This window comes from Chroicocephalus ridibundus, chromosome 4 (genome assembly GCF_963924245.1).
Source record: "Chroicocephalus ridibundus chromosome 4, bChrRid1.1, whole genome shotgun sequence".
Taxonomy (NCBI): Eukaryota; Metazoa; Chordata; class Aves; order Charadriiformes; family Laridae; genus Chroicocephalus; species Chroicocephalus ridibundus.
In genome coordinates this window covers 16,086,859-16,103,926 of record NC_086287.1, presented here as the reverse complement: position 1 = coordinate 16,103,926, position 17,068 = coordinate 16,086,859, and the positions used below count along the sequence as shown (strand labels likewise).

Here is a 17,068-nt window from a genome sequence, read left to right as displayed (position 1 = left end):
CACGTGCAAGTCAGAAAGTTGCCAATAATTGACCCAACAGCTTTGCATTTTGAGTTGCCTGCTCTTGCCCAAAAAGGAAATCATTTTCATGAGACTGTATGTGGACTGCAACTGGCAGATCATCTTTCCAGTCAGTTTCTAGCACGGCTTTAGGATTGTTGCTTTAGGAGTTCCTGTGTCTGTCAACATCCGATACTAGTGATTTTCTTCTATAAGATGTTGAGTATGTAAGAATACTACATCGAAAAGGTGGGACGGGAAGAAAAGCCAGCCATTCAGATGATTATATAAATGGTACGAATGTCCTTCAGAGAGTAAGGCGCTAGGCTGCTGGCAATCAGGAGATCTGGATTCTTTTCTGACAATAAAGATACATATTAGAATGGAGTGGATTTTATAGTTTCTGTCAAAACCAGGAGGTTTTGGTCAAGCTGCTTACAGGTTAGATGAACAAGTCCTCCTTTGTGATGGACTTAAAATCATCTGATTGCATGGTAAGCCAGATTGATTTCCTAACGTGGAAAAAAATCCCTGGTTTAATTGTTTTCCCTGGATTTGTTTTTTTCCTCACTGAGGAAAACACTGGGGAGGGGCAACGCAGGTCCTTCTTCATTGTTAGTGATAGTGAGGTCTTGAGGGCGTCTTGTGTCCTCTTGTGTAGTCTAATTCTTTGGGGAGTATTTGTTCTCTGGAAAACCAATTAGTGCCCTCTTGAAATACTCTGGGAGTCTTCGCACTTCTGCTGTATGTGTTTGAAACCTAATATGTTACCGTATGTCTTCTAGTCTCTCTGTGGTAGTGAGGGGTAGATTGCTTCCGAGACTGCAATAGGACCTGGAGGAAGAAGAAATCTGTTTGAAACTTTGGTAGAACTCTCGGTAACACCAATTAAAGCCTCAGATCAGGATAGTGAGTGCATTAAGGTGTAAACAGTCAGCAGCCTACTAACTGATAGCTTCTTTTAACCGTGCTTTCATGCCTAGGGTTTGCATTTACTCTGCATGTGAGGTGTATAACTATACCTGCTGAAATATTAAGACCTAAAATGGTTTATATTTATATGGTTGAATATGATTTATATTTATATAAAATAAATTTATTTATATTTATATTTTATATTATGAATATGATTTATATCATAGGGTGGCTGCACTCGTACAGTATAAATGCATTTATCTCTCTCCTGTGCAGGAGTAGCTATTGGGTATAGACTAGTTTTCCTCATCTACTCTGGGGAGGCTTATATGCCAGTTAAAACCGTCTTACTTTCTAGAATTAAAAATGGATGATGAATATAGCAATTATCAGCAGGATTTTTTCAGAAAGAAACCTGGCTTATTTTTTAGCATCAGGATGGTTTCCCTGGGGAAAAACTGGGAAGCAGATTATTTTAGAGTGGGGGAAAAAATGTGCTAATATTGATATCTAATTGCAAAAGAGAAGACAACCATAATGAAAAGAAACTGATATGAAATATCATATGAAATATGGTTACAGGTTGGCAGTTTCTTAGTAATGGTTTGAATATCAGGATATTTGTTATCCATTTACTGGAAGTACCCTGCAGTAAGAAGTCAGTGATTGTATACTGCTAATGATATTGCTGTAAGAGCTATGAGGCGTTAAGAAGAGTCCACCTCTTTAATGATAACGTTTAGGGTCCAGTTATCTGCTGGACTTAGTCTCCATTGTAAGTCTGTTAGTAAAAGAGGCACCGTACCGTTTTCAGGTACACTTTTTGTAAGACCACTCTGTCAGCTCAGTGTAGGGAGAGCTTTAGTGCAACCGAGAATTAAGCAGATTTCATTGCATATTCTGTAACAACATCTTGCTCTAATGTGCCAGAAGTCACAGACTCATAAAGATTTCCTGACAGTCTGCTGAAAATATGATTATATTTGCATTAAAATTCACCCTGCAATGCTCCTTAGCAGATCACGACTACCAGTGTCAAAGCATGCTCCCGTTTTGTGGGCGGTGCGCGCATTGCAAGGCACAAATCAATGAGTCATGGTGGTCACGAAGGTTTCTCCAAAACATGTTTCCACAACACTCATTCAATACCTTGTTTTGTGAGGCAGTGAAACCAATTACTGGATGCTTCATTATTATTTAAAACAGGTTTTTAATGGTTTTGTAGCTCTTAACCTAACAATCGGCATTTCAGCATTTGCTGTGGATTTTGTAATTATCCCCGACTTAGAAGACCTAGCCATTCATAACAAGTTAGGATTTCTATACAGTCTGGATAATCTGAGCCCCATCGTTGCTCTGACTGGAGTCAATAGGAGCTTTATCATTGCCTTAACTTACTGTTTGAAGGCCATTGAAATCCATGAAAAGAGGCCTGGGGATGCCCATCAGTTGAAAGATGCCCTCAGCAGGCTTGGCTCAGACCCTGGGAGCAAAATGAGGCCCTATAAAGGCTTTCCCCCCGCCTCCATTTTATGAACACCCTTGTTTGATCTCATCGTGATTATTAAAAACTCCTGTATTCTCATATCTCTGGTTCATTTAGCAGGGATAACTTACAGCTCTAATGAAAGGCCGTTTGTCTCTTTCAAAACTGGCCCCAAAGCAGTTTCTGGCTGAAAGTATTTGCTATCTCCAATAAATAATCAAGACAAAATAACCAGAGCTATTGGTGAGTTTCTTGCCCGTGATACATATCTCTGGCAGGAAAGAGCTTTGGGATTTTGATGAAAGGGAAGCAGTGTGTTTCATTACGTATTTTTTTTAAATATGTGATCATTACCTTCTCAGAAATATTAATGAGAGCCTTCCCATCTGCTAGATACTGTCCTCCACCACCTCAGGTATTATCTAGATACTGTTTATTCTTGACTGTATAGTATGTGGTATGATAAATATAGAATTACTTGCAATAATGCTTACAGATTTCAGCACTTTTCAGATACAAGTATTCACGTACTTAAATTGAGAATGTTTTCTTTTTTATCTCATACATGATGAATATCTTTTAAAACATTTCCCTTATTATCACAATATAAAGATGATGAAAATGGGATAATTTTTAATCTATTGAAAACATAGAATTTTTATTGCAAAGACTGACCTTTTCAATAGCTAGGATGGAGGAAAAAACCTCAAACCAGCTGTGAGCTAGCAACTCCCTCAGGATCCAGTCGCTAGAATAGCTTTCCCCTTGTCTGTGTGGGAAGCTGGGGCTCTGTTTCTAGAACCAGCTGGTCCCATAATGTCCTTGACAATCAACCAGCAGTGGGGGAAAGCAGGGGGTCAGTGTTCTCCATTGACTTTGTAGTTTCAAACATCTCTTAACTGTGCACTGTTTGATGCTTTCCTGTATTTTGAGTGCCTGGATTGTCTGCCCATGAAGAAGCAGTTGGGAATTAATATCTTGATCTCTAAAGACCCAGGACCATTTCATGTTTTGGAGGGGAGCTCTGCCAGGGCTATCTGACAGAGGCCTTGCATTTTTCCTTTGGCTTCACACACTCAGGAATTTCCTGACTTCAGATGGAAGCAGATTGCTCACTTTCTCATCACTAAAAGATTTTTAATTTACAATTTAACCTTTGCTCTTACTAGATGTGTGGTATATATATAATAGGACTTTACTTTCATGTTAATGCATGTTTCCTAAGTAAATACTGTGACTCATTTTAAGAGTCATGTTTTAGTTTAGTTCATCTGCAGAGAGGCGTCAAAGGATTCTTAAGGAAAGGAAAAAAAATATAATCTGTATTTTCTCTCTGTGTGTCTTAAATTCATGAAAATGTCAAGGTGGAGATTTGGAAACTAAGGACTCTGCTTTTCTTCATGGAAACACCCAGTTCCCATAAATATGTGTGGGAATGGATGGGCTTATGACTACTGAGCTTCAAAATGATGGGAGATAGTGTTTCTGTGAGGGTTGTGAGAGTATACAGATATGCAAATATAGCAAGCATAGTAGATAATGCTTTAAGGAAATTTTCATTTTTTTTTAATTAAAGGAAATGATGTATGAAATTAACTTTCTATCAGTATGTCTTCTGATTAATTTATCAGCTTATACTGATAAATATACAGAGTGTCAGTGTTCCAGATTGTTCAGGAGTCAGTCATTAGAATAGTGGTAATTAACATTAGTAGCTTGTATGTTTGTGTTTATTGAGCTGCTTACAGTATCCCTTTCTATCCAAATGATGGCTCTCTAGATTCTTGTTTATCCAAAGACAAACCTTTTATTCCTAAGTTGTTTCTCTAACCCTTTTTTGACAGTCATCGCCAGTCTGGTACTGTGCACCCTTAAAACAATTCCTTGCAAGTTTATGTTAGAGTTTGTTTGAAGTGGAGGTTCTCAGAGATATCATTTATGATGACCTTTTTTTATGTGCTGGCCAGCAATAATGTCATATTAACATTTTAATAGTATTTCCTATTAGCTTCTATAGGAAGCAAAGAAAAATTCCTTCTTTGTGGAAGTCCTGTGTGTTGTAGACTAGTGAGTTCTGATCAAACTGGGAGATGAAGTTTCTTCCTCAGTGTAAAACTGCTTAAATGTCAAAGATGAAAAAGATCATAAGTCAAACAAAAGCATGCTATGTCATCTGCCAAATGGGAAAAAATATTTAATAGTGGTTTAGGGAGTATCTCAATGTGTTACTTGGCAGTATTCTAAAATATCTTTCAAATTTTATTTAAAGAGGTTTTTTTATAAATGTATTTATCTCTAAGTAAAGTTATTTTAAATAGCTGTGAGTTACATTACAGAAGACATGCAAATTTGTACAACCTTCTTCTACTGTTCATAATGGGGAGTCCATGAACTGGAAATACACAGAATCCACAAGCTGGGGAGGAACACTAGGTTCACTAGGAACAGTGGGAACAGAGGACCACTGTTTGGTCCTCTGACAGAATACCCTGACTGATCAAACCCCACTGTGCCAGGGGTGCGGAACGTATGACGTTTGGGGGTGGTGTTAGCTGTGGTGGCTGTTGGTTTTGAACGTGCTGTCCAGTTACCCTGTGATGGGTCGTTGTGGTGCACACATGAAGTGAAGCCTCCCCAAGCCTTCCCCTTCCCAAGCTTTCTTTTCTCCCGACAGATAATTGTAGGAGTTCTTCTGCTCTACTACCTTCTTGGAATCAGTGCCTTAATTGGAGCAGCAGTAATCATAGTCCTTGCACCTGTTCAGTACTTTGTAGCAACAAAACTCTCACAGGCCCAGAGAAGCACACTGGTAAGTGTCTTCAAACTCATACATGATATAAATGGCACCTTTGGTAATTATGCAGTGCTCTGTGTTCGGAATTACAGAGCTAACCATGGACATTGAGTCTTGAACAATGTCAAGTTCAAGAATATGAAAGCGTAAGCAGTGAAAATGCAGGTTTGGAGGTTTATATTTTTCAACAAGTATGCGTTTCCTTAAGAGCAAAAAAACTTAAGATCTTTCTGACTTGCAAATGTAAATGGTCAGCAATCATTGACTGAAATGAAAGAATTGTGCAAGGCAATCTGTCCAAGGGGAAAGGAGGTAGGAATCCTATGTCCAAACTCAGATTCCAGATACATCATAGATGTGGAAATCTATCAGACCAATTTATTTAAAAAACCTCTGGGCAGTCCTAACTCCCACAGCATGCTCCTCAGCTGGGGACCTTAGAGGTCTCCTAAGTCACAAGCTGTTCCTTGATCCCTCACTTGGCTTGTCTAGAATTTGAATCGTCTGCATTGCTGCCGAGAAAGTTGCCTTGGTTCATAGGAATTACCACACCCCGCTGCTCTGAACCTTATCCCCACATTCAGTGACGGTTGCATTGCCAGGGAAGCCATAGGAACCTCTAATGGACCCAGACAGCTTGCTGAAATTTCTTCCACCACAAATCAAGGGTGGTAATGGGAGTTATTTGTGCACCTTCCTGTGTGAAAGTAATGCCTTCGCATCAACAGTGTGCACCCTTCTAGAAATGTAGACAGCATTCTTCCCTGTAGCATCCAAGCAGACAGTTGGCATCACCTGGGAATTCCTGCAGATGGGAGCAGCGCATTGTGTGCTTGAAATGTCTCCGCTGTGCAACCTAGTGCAGTACAAAAATCCTTGAGCTTGCCTGAAAAATAGAAGCGGCATACCTTCCAGTGATGCTTTACTGGGGGTATAACTTCACCAGTGCATCATTGTGCCTGACCAGCTGGCCCTGCTCGGAGTCAGGGTTCTCTACGGGATCACAGCTTCTTACTAATGTGGCCTTGCTGCTTTGAAGCCTGTCATAGATGTTTCCACATCACGTTGACTGGGCAGAGCGGTGTGCCCAGTCTTAGCTTGTCTGCGCCTTCTGAGCTCCTCTGTAGGTTGTCCGCGTGCCTGTTGAAAATCCAGCCAGTATGCTGGGCAGTAGAAGTCATGAGAGGCTGCCTTGCAAGTCATCAGAAAGCTGACAGAGGGCAAAAATTTTCAGTGCAGACTATGTGATTTAGGGGTGCAAACCAATTGCCTGTTCACACGAGCTCTAGGGAAGCTCAACTTTGTGAAAAACAGTAACAAAACATTTAAATGGACAGAACTAGTAAAGTCTGCCTGACTGATTACAAGGGGCTGCATAAAATTTTTGTGTGATCTTTATGTTTAGGGGACAGCTGCTTTAATTATACTCTTTAAGTATATATGTCTGTAAATGTTGCAGGAGTACTCCAATGAGAGACTGAAGAAGACAAATGAGATGCTTCGAGGCATTAAGCTCCTTAAACTCTATGCTTGGGAACACATTTTTCACAGCAGCGTAGAGGAAACGAGACAAAAAGAAATGACTAGCCTCAAGTCTTTTGCCCTTTATACCTCCATATCCAGTAAGTCTCTTCCTTCATTCTAATCCACTCTTCAGCTGAAGTGCTACTGCATTATTAGCTGCTAATGAGTTTACCATTTGTCTGTCGAGATTGTTTCAGTTGCTTTAGGCTCTGATCCCTACTCCTCACTTTCAATTTAGTCAGACTTTCCATTTAATTCAGTAGAATTTTGCCCATATGGGAAATACGCCTAAAAGAGAAAGTTAAGCATTAGCTTTTCTGGAGAAAAGCTTTTAAGGGACAAGTGTTTCACAGGCTACCTTCAGCCAGCAATATTCTTCTCTATAACAGCATTCAGGAAGAAGCCTTTGTCGATGTTTCGTTTTCTTTTCCCTCCTGCATTTTGCACAATACAGTGTATCGTAATATGTGACAGGAATTGTCTTTGCATTGAAGCTACAACAGATGGTACTTATACTTCCTTATTCAAAACCTGGATTTCTTATAAAAGCAAGTAATTCTTAAGAACATTTCTATATCCTAAAAAGGTAAAATATGAGAATCCTGGCAATTTCAAACTGCTTTAAGGCATTTATCATCCTTTTTAAAAAGATGTAGGGCCAATTGAACTCTCTGTTTGAGGGGATCATATGCAACATCTGTATAATTGCTACTGTAATACTTTAGAAATAATTACTAAAGTCATATTGAAGAATGCTGTTCATATAATCTGTAAGATATTAATGAAATGGAAATTTTTAGTGAGAAGTATTCAAATGCCACAAGCTACCTGCACAAGTATCTTGTAGGCTAATAAGGAAGGCTGCTCCTTAGGAAAGTAACTTCCAGTCTGATTTGTATTATTCGATTTCTTTCACCCAAAAGACGTGCAGCTGACTTTCTTCTCTGCCAAATGATCACAAAGGTAATGCACTCTGAGGGAAAGATCCTGATCCCACTGAATTTAACTGACATTAAGTTGAGGTTTTCATTGACTTCCAAGACCAGAATTTCTCTCTGGGGATCCTGAGCTCTCTATGCTTGGAGAGTAGTTTCCATTTTGACGTAAAACAGAATTTAGCTGGAGTAGATTGTGTGACCGGAAACTCCATCCTACGCCCAGATCAACACAGTCGGGCTCCCTTTGTTTGCACTGCTTCATGTGGCGTTAAAATCTATTTATAGTCAGAGTCACAGGTTCAGCTGTAGGACTGAAGGAGCCATGGAGGCTTATTTGGTTTTTAAATCCTCACAGTATCATTTCTAACGGCTACAAAAAGGTGTATTCATCCCAAGAGTACTGGCTATTCCGTAAAGAAATAGTGACATAAATATGAAACCATATTATTAGAAACAACTCTATATACTGATGCTTCTTAATATGCTTCTTTTGTCTTATATAGAGTTCCTGTAGTTTCAGCCTAGGAGTTCCTTACACTCTCTGTCTTTAGCAGAAATTACACTGATCTTTACAAACTTGCACTTTAGCAGACTGCATGGGGAACATAAATATAGGAGAATTTGCTGGGTTTCTTACCATAAGTATAAATAGAATGACAGGCATAGTCAGCACAAAGCGTGTTTGCTAATGTGATAGTGAATTTATGATTAATTTTTTTAAGAAAGAGTGAAAAAGGCAGATGACAACCAAGATTTTATGGTTTATTGATCACGAGGAAGGTAGACACTTCCTAGAACAATAAGAAAGCAGAAATGAGATTTTTTTTTATATTCTTCTTTTAATGTACAGTGTTGAATAGACTCTGGAATACTTTTCTAAGTATACTTAGCTATGAATGAAAGAATGTGGTTGGAGCTACTTCTATTCATGAGGAATAGATTTGCATTGGATTACAGAAAATATACCTACAAGTTTCAGGGCAGTGTTGGCTAGACCACAAGGAAATTCCATTTCAAGACCACATGGAAATTGGATCTCTTTTGCCTCGTCCCTGTGTCTGGATCCAGTTTGTATGTATATGGAATTGTTCATGTGTATTAAAAGAGCTATTATAGACGTTAGCTCTTCCTATAATTTTAATGAAATGTATCCACCAGAATCAATGCTGATGGTTCACGCCTTTTGAGTTTTTGACAGTGAATTCTTTAACTTTAGCAAAGAAGATTCCTATGTAACTTTTTCCATACTGATTGGTAAAATTACCCTATGTTCAGTTTTACAGGACTTAGTATACACTAAATTTACAGGATTTAGTACACACTGAGAAAGAAAAGAATGGTTTTCCTGTTTCTATGAATTTATACTTAATCTGTCACAAGCAAAGTAGCTCCAGGCTTTCTCAGAGGAAAATAACAGTAGTTACTAATCTAAAATATGCAAAAAGGACTGAAAACATTTTTCCCAGTGTTCAATCTGCCTTTTTTCAGTAACAAAGTACTTTGAATCTAATTAAACCGAAAGTCTTAGCTGTGAACAAAATTTGTGTTAGAGAACACTTTATTATTATGGACAGTTGCATAATTGGAAAAAAAAATTATAAAAAAAAAGCTCCCAAATGCCAGTGGCTCAATAAGCCCTTATTTATTTGCTTGAAAGAAGATGTTTGAAGTGAAGTTCCTGGATGTACTTGGGATCTCACAGAATAGCAAAACTCAAATTGACTTATTGGGACCCACCAAGTGACCCTGGCTGTCTTAACTGCAGCGGGCTTTGCCAACCCTACAGTATATTTAATCTGTCCAGCTTTGTATTTGACAGGTACGACCTCACACTGTAGACAGCAGAAGGGGAGGACCCATCTCTGAGAAGTTCATCAGCTTTGCTAGCTTCCCTCGTCAGATTCACTCATAAAAGCAAACTCATGTACTGCAGCAGTCTCAAAGGCAAATTGCAAATGCAAGGATTTAATAGAATTAAGTAGTCCGTAGCTGCAGGCAGCAAGCTTCGCTGCTTTTTCAAAATTTCTATGCCGTAACTACCTCAAGTTTATACAAAGTGAAAACTGGGCAGGAAGTAGAATCATTATGAGCAATGAGAGTCTGAACTGAAGCTGCTTTGTATTCCAACAAAGAAAAGAACATTTTCCCCAGAATTTTTTTTTCCCCTAGGATGAGGAATAAACTATGAACTTCTAGGATTTAATGCATATGCATCTTTCAAAGGCTAAGTTTTTATTTTGGAAATTTGTATACACAAATATACCTATATTTTCAAACGCTCTCCTGTCAAGGAATTAGAGCCACATGAAATAACACAGCTATTTTATTTATGCTTGAGTATAGAGTTTACACGTACATTACAGGATTCATTAAAGATCTTCTAAATGTAGGAAAAAGGAACATCTGACAGTACGTTAAGTTCTTTGGGGTGTTTATGCCCAGAAAAGGATGGCCAGTCAACCAGAAGCATTTGTGGGTCAAATGATGATGCTCCACTTCAGACGAATAACTGGGGAGTGCTTTTACTGTGTGAACATGGCCGTACCTGGTAGGAAAAAAGGTCAGGCAGAGTTTAAACAATAAAGAAGCGTCTAGCCTCTTTCTTTTCTGTTACACGTGTACTGATCTTTTAATTCTATTTTAGCTATAGATTCTATATTCTTTCTCCCTATTGTTTACTTAATGAAATAAAACTGAGTGATGGTCAAAATGAAGAGGTGATGATTAAATAGTATCTTCAGGTTGCTATAGAGGGGACAGACGTGTGGGGTCAGATCGTAGCTCTGGTTCTGACTCAAGCTCCCAGATGGATAACTGGTTCTTTTTGCATTCTTAACCTGTGTTCCTGCCTGATCTAAAAGAGAACCCTATACAGAAATGGCATTTGCTTGCTTCTCCCCATCCATTTCTTTAATAACCTTTGAATACTGTAGTTTCTATAGTGAAGGAATCCAGGGCACCAAGACAGACATTGTTTGAGGTCAGGGAGGAAACTGGTTCATTGTTTGCACTTTAATAACTTAAGGCCCAGCTGAAATCAAAGCTGTACCACATTTAGGTACCATTGGAACCTGTGTAGAGCTCCTGAGGACATTCACAAAGTAGTCAAGCCTGACAAAGCAGGAGTAATTATGAGTAAATCCTCCACAAGAGTAAACTAAGTCAATGATACCGTGCAGGGTTGCCAGTCTTTCCTTACCCTTTGAACTGCATCCTGAAACCTGAGAGGACCCCAAAGCCCTGTGCTTCAGAAGTGGTGCCCCAGAAGTAGGTCACAGTTTGACATATGTGCCAGTGGCTCTCCCAGGAGGTCCTGCAGGAGGCAGTCCCACACAATGACCTGTGCAGCCTCTGCTGGTCTCCTTTCACAGTCAGGTATTCAAGTTGCCCACCAGACCTTGTATCGGCTCGGCCTCTCTGTCCATTGTGAGATGGAGACCTGCAGCGTCCCTCACCTGCACAGGGTGTGAGCTGATTGCAGCTCAAAACCAGTTGATTAGTTGTCTGTGGTAGGGTACATTGCTGGGTTCTATCTGTTCTAGTGGTGTGAAGGGAAGTAAACTGTAGGTGTTTTAAAATGGTGTACTGATCTGTGTAGATAGTTGTGCGTTTTTCCTATCTTAAGCATATAAAATACCATTGTAAACTAGTGCTAGTAGTATTTTAAGATTGAGCATGTCTGAATGGAAATTGTTTCTAAATGTTCCTACATGTTTTCCTTCACAGTCTTTATGAATGCAGCAATACCAATTGCAGCTGTACTTATTGTAAGTATGGACTTTTCTAAGTAGTGTTAATTACAACTGCATTTTCAAGTATAAGTGATGTGGAAATGAGGAGGGAGAAGGACAGGATGCAAACCTGCCACACATTTGCAGCTCCTCTAGGAGAGAATGGAAAATGCCCATTTGTCATCTGTGACCAGAAGCAGCCATGAGTATGCCACACTCCTCCAAACTGTTAAGAGAAAGATTCTGTTAAGATTCTGTAAATGAATGCTTATGAAATATGAAGTCTTTGTGCATTTCCTTCGTTATGACAAAACACTGATACTGATGTCTGTATCTTTGTAGACATTTGTGGTCCATGCTCATCTGACAAGAAATGCTGACTTCTCCCCATCCGTGGCATTTGCCTCCATCTCCCTGTTTCATATTCTTGTGTCTCCGTTGTTCCTGCTCTCCAGTGTGGTTAGATCCACTGTCAAAGCATTAGTAAGGTGAGACTGTAAAATTAGTATCTTTGCTACTACCTCTCTGACTTTCGAGAATGTGTGTATTGGTACTGCATGCAACATATATGTGATAACAAGACAGGAAGTGAAAACTTACTGGTGATTTAGTTTCATAAATCACCCAAACATTTCCCTCCATCAAGCATGTAGAAGGAAAAAGGTAATCACAGAGGCACATGTATTTCGCTGTGTATCACATGGGCTGTGCTCATCCTCAGCCCCCTGCCTGAGAGGTTGCCTGTTGGTGGAGAGTTGGACTTAAACAAATAAGCAAACAAACAAACCCCATAAAAATCAGTTAAGTGTGTGAGTAAGTTAATGACTAAATGTCTACGCCAGACTTGATGAATTTTTACTTTCTTATGAACATGTTAGTCTGATTATTCAAAAACTGAAATAACAACCAGTAGAACTGCTGTTTCATTGTGAATTTCACTTTGAGTATCAACAGATTTGTGTAAAAAACCTCTTAATGCTTTTCATATGTGGTGTAACTCTACCCGACTGATAGGGGAGGAAGAGAGAGTTTAGGCTTCTCTACTTTATTAGGGCCTCTTTTTGACCTCCAATATTGCTGTCTTAAGAACTTGTCTGAACTATGGGACAGATACTGGATGCCAGCCCTGGTTTAATTGCCTTTGAGTCACTTTGGAGATGCAAAGGAGACTACAGCAGGAGGCTGAGATTGCCCGCACTGTTTCAATATTCCCTGACAGTGCAAAGTCGCAGCTGTGCCCTCTCTCCTGACAAGTGTGAAATCTGAGCACGTCAGCGGCTGGCATGAAATGTTTTGCAGCCACTCCGGTAGTCCCTAGAGTTATGGCAAATTGTTACGCTAAGATTGCAGCCAGCAAAGTGTCTGGGGGCTCACACTGGCACCTGGTAATGGACATTTATTTTGGCTTGTCTAAGGATTTCTTTGTAAATGAATTGTGTGCCTGTTGATGCTGCAGGAACAATTCTAAAGCAATTGGTATCAACCAAGTATTTAATTGTTGCTAGCTGGGACTTGTTCGTGAGCTATTCTGTAGTTATCTACTTGTTAGCAGGCTATTGCCCTGCCATCTGTAGTGCGGACAGGAATCCCCTGGTTCACACTCTGCAACAAAGTTGACGTGACCCTTGTTTTCCTGGCTACCTGTATCGCAGTAACCCAGGTTGTGTTGCAGAGTGCGTTGCTCTGTAGTGCTGCTGGTGCTGCTCTAGGTGTGTCTTCCGAGTACCCCACCTGCAGTACAGTATTTTGGAAGCGTGTGGCAGATATTTTCAACCCATGCAAACACACGCTTGCTTAAATACTTCAGTAAACATGAAAAAGCAGACTTATTAACAGCTGTGTTTGTGCCAATTGAGCACAACTAATGTTTACTTTCTCTAACTGTGTCTTGCTGTTACACTTTTCTGCTAATAAGTAGCTGATGAGTAAGATCAGGTGAAGGTAACCTAACTTGATAAAGCTGTACTTCAGCTTTCTTTAGGCTGAGATGTGTGTACGAGACAACTTCTGTAGAGGCAGAAAGGAACTAAATGAAGATGATCCTGCAGTGAAGCCAGCAAGTAAGGGATACTAAAAGGGTGTTACAAGCTCTGCATCTCAGGCACTTCACAACCCCTACTCTGTTAATATTGGCTACAGTCTCTGATGCCAAATGCTATTAAGGACAATAATCTCCACAAATAAACTTGTCAGTATCTTTTATCATTATACATGTGCCCAAGTGCAAAGCATCCTCATGGATTGTCATTGACACTATCAGAACAACTGTGTGACTCATTCCAATGATAAAACAGATTTAAAGCTTCTGTTCCACATAGGGCCCCTGAGAACTTTCCAAGTTATGGGGCCAAGGTGTTTGCTTCTGAGAGGGGAATCTCTTGAAAGTTTTTAGGAAGGTGAGAAACTATTATGTCTTTGAAAAGTTTTTTTTCAAAAGAGTGTTTGTGCCATTGAAAATTAATACTAAGCAGCCAATTGATGTATTTCTTAAATGTGAGGTCTTCAAGGACAAAGGTACAGCGTACAATTTTACATCAGCAAAGGTCAAGTAGCAAGAGTGGCATTATGTATCTTACCGGGTTTAATATGAAACCACTTTTTTGGTCAGCTGTGCAAATAACCATGTTTTAATCAATACGTCTATTCTGGGGCTTAAAAATAAGCTCCCCCTTGGAGATATTGGAATACTAGTGAAATTGCGATCTCAGTAAGAGCTCTGCAGAGAATGTTGGTTGGTGTGGTTTTTTTATTCTTTAAGAGTGTAGAATGGTGTGGCATCTTGAAATATGAATTGCTGCCTCTAACAAAAGATTTTTCTCACAGCTATACTGTTTTTCCTCAGTAATTGCCACAGGAGCAGCAAGTGACAGCAGCAGCGTTCAGCAGAGCATTGGGCAAAGGGGTTGCAGAGACAAGTCTTGGTACTTGGGGTACAGCCCCCTTGATCCATAACCAGAGAGCAAAAATCAAATTATTGAATACCTTAGAGTGGTCTTGTTTGGGTATGCATGGTCCAAGAATCCGTTTGCTGTTGTCTTTGCCTACCCCTCTAGACCCTGGAGCAGATACAGGGGACTTTTCTCTCTGCTCTTTATACCTTCAGAGTAATTATTCAAATGTCAGTGTAATTTTCCTACAGAGAATGTAGGTGCAGCTGCATACCAACTCCGTCTAGGCAGCATCTAAACCATCATTTGGTCCATTTAAAGACACTTAAAATGTTCTTTTAAATATCTGGTTCACTGAATAAAAAAGGTAAGATCAATCCTACCCTGGTTTCCAGAGCTTTGTGCAAATAGATACCAGTATCTCTAGTGATGGGGCTTTTGATTTATTCCTTTGATATAGTAGACCTTCCCATTAAGAAATTTTGGTCCTGCATTGGGGCCGAATTAGTTATTACTCCTCTTGTCCCATCCCAAATAGTTATTCTCCCCCTCCTCACTTGCTTAGATTGTAGTACCTGCTCTAGCTAAATTCACCCGGCTGTATGTCTTAGTCCTCGGCTGCCATTAGCAAGTGGGCAAGTTGGCAGAAAAACTGTAGAACCAGTTGTCTCCTAGGGGGTCCCCAGGCGGCTTTGATCTCTACTGGCAGGACAAGTCCTAACTGTGCAGGGAGTCTGCCTTAGGGAGTCCTCTACCACCTTGGTCCAGGCACTGTTTTGGCACCAGGGCGGTATCTCATGAGGTTCTTAGAGGAAACTAAGTCTCTTTCTGAAAAGGAAATCCCTGCCAGTGGGGGGGGGTTATTTTTATTTTTTTTAAGATTTGCATACTGACAGATAGTCACCTATCACTATGCTACAGTGGCATTATTCGCCTGTTTCTCCCCATTTAGCCTAAGGCTAAATATTGAAATAGTTTTTTTCAGTGCTTGTCCAAAAATTTATTTTTAGGAACTTAAGGCCTTCTGGCACTTTATCATTTTGGAGACTGATAGTTAACTTGTTTCCAGCTAATTGAGCCCCTTTGATGTTGAGTTCATGATTCAATCCATTTCCTTTACAAATTTCATTTGCTGTCCCTGTGAGTGGATCAGACATACATTTTATAAAGTCAGGTACAGAGATAAAATTGATGTCATGATCTGTTAAATGTCATAATAAAGGCACATTATCTCTTAGCTAATTAAATCTTAAGCAGCTTGGGAAGATTTTATGGATTCTCCTTTATTGCTGGTTGTCAGAATTCCTTTTATCTCATCTGTTGAAAACTGTTCTGTTAAGGTGTATTCCTGTATTATGTTACCTCATACACTTTGTATTTCATCGTAGCTGGTTGAATTTAGCTCACGGTGTACGGATTTCATCAGATTCCTAGTGTTCATAAGACTGTTCAGTAGAACTGACTGTGCGGCAGTCCAGTAACATGAACAATGTTAACTCTACTTCAGCATGGGGCTTCAAAATGAGCCACTGTTGTAGCTGGTCCACATCCCACCAAATGCCTGAAAAAATCTTTTGTGTAATTTCCCTGGTAGAATCAGAAAACAAAATACTTGAGAAGCATCTGCACAAACCATTAGGGTATCATAGCTGTTAATAGACAACAGGGCAGGTTTTGCCAACTTCCTTGCAGTAACTCACAGTAATTACAGGCACATATTCATGAGCCTGTAAACAAAATGAAAACAAAGCAGCAGACAGTGGTTGGAATACTAAAAGGGATGCTCTATAATAAACGTTGCAGTGAATAAAAGTTTTGCCTTCCAGGTTGAGGTGTAATTCCATTTTTTCCCTTTCAGTGTGCAGAAACTGAGTGAATTCCTGTCAAGTGAAGAAATTGGAGAAGAGCATGATAAATCTTCAGAGATAAGAAGTGCAGATAATCACAGCAAATACCAGGCAGTGGTGAGTAATGATGTTTAATTGCAGGTGAAGTGGCTGGAATGATTTATACCCAGAATAAATTTTTTACTTTTCCATTTCCTGCTGATTATTTCTTGCAATTGCAAAAACTGTTTTTAATACCCTGAACTGTGTAGGTCATAATATGGCTGCTCACGTTTAGGACATTTTGCTGGTACTGCCACCAATTACTGCATATTTCTGTCTTTCTGATTTTGCACAGCCACTCAAGGTTGTTAACCGCAAGAGGCCTGCCAGGGAGGACTGGAACAATTACAGCTCTCACATGAGAAGACCCATTAACATCACAGAAGCAGATGATTTTTGTGTAAAGGTGATATGAAGGTCACTCTAATAACACTTACTATGGCTCACTAATAGTCACTTTTGTATTCTGATGGTGGTTTCAAATTCAAGAACCAGCATTTGATGTGAACTGTCAGACACTTGTGCTGATGTCAGAGATTAACCTCCACCTTTCTTTTCTATGTCTTCCATTTTAAGAATTGACGGCTGACCTCTATGCTGTGATTAGCCATGTATATCCCACTGGATTTCACTCAGCAATTTTCTGTCTGAGGTGTTTAAGTCATTAGCCCTGTTCTCATGACAAAAATTTCCAACTTAGAATGCAGAATGGACCAGGCTGGAAGAAACCTTGAAAGACCATCTGGTCCAACCTTTTATGGGTGCCAGACTTTTTCTTCCATTTCCAGTGCCTGTACAGGAAAATGGTATGAAGAAAATTAAAAATAGGTTTTTTAGACATTCCTAAAATAGTCTTGTCTTGGGTCTTCCCTACCTCTCTTGGAATTCCTAGTAGCCTTTCAA

The 17,068-nt window shown here is 39.7% G+C and overlaps 1 protein-coding gene across 2 annotated transcripts in view; it reads left to right on the top strand.

Annotated features, from left to right (window-relative positions):
- The window catches only part of ABCC8 (ATP binding cassette subfamily C member 8), an 80,560-nt gene that overhangs the window by 22,887 nt on the left and 40,605 nt on the right, over window positions 1-17,068 (top strand). For both annotated transcript variants that reach the window (XM_063334242.1, XM_063334243.1), the window contains exons 9-14: window positions 5,076-5,210; window positions 6,655-6,817; window positions 11,384-11,424; window positions 11,731-11,876; window positions 16,135-16,240; window positions 16,461-16,571. In XM_063334242.1, coding sequence (XP_063190312.1) covers window positions 5,076-5,210; window positions 6,655-6,817; window positions 11,384-11,424; window positions 11,731-11,876; window positions 16,135-16,240; window positions 16,461-16,571 — 702 coding nt within the window. The remainder of the gene's footprint in view (window positions 1-5,075; window positions 5,211-6,654; window positions 6,818-11,383; window positions 11,425-11,730; window positions 11,877-16,134; window positions 16,241-16,460; window positions 16,572-17,068) is intronic.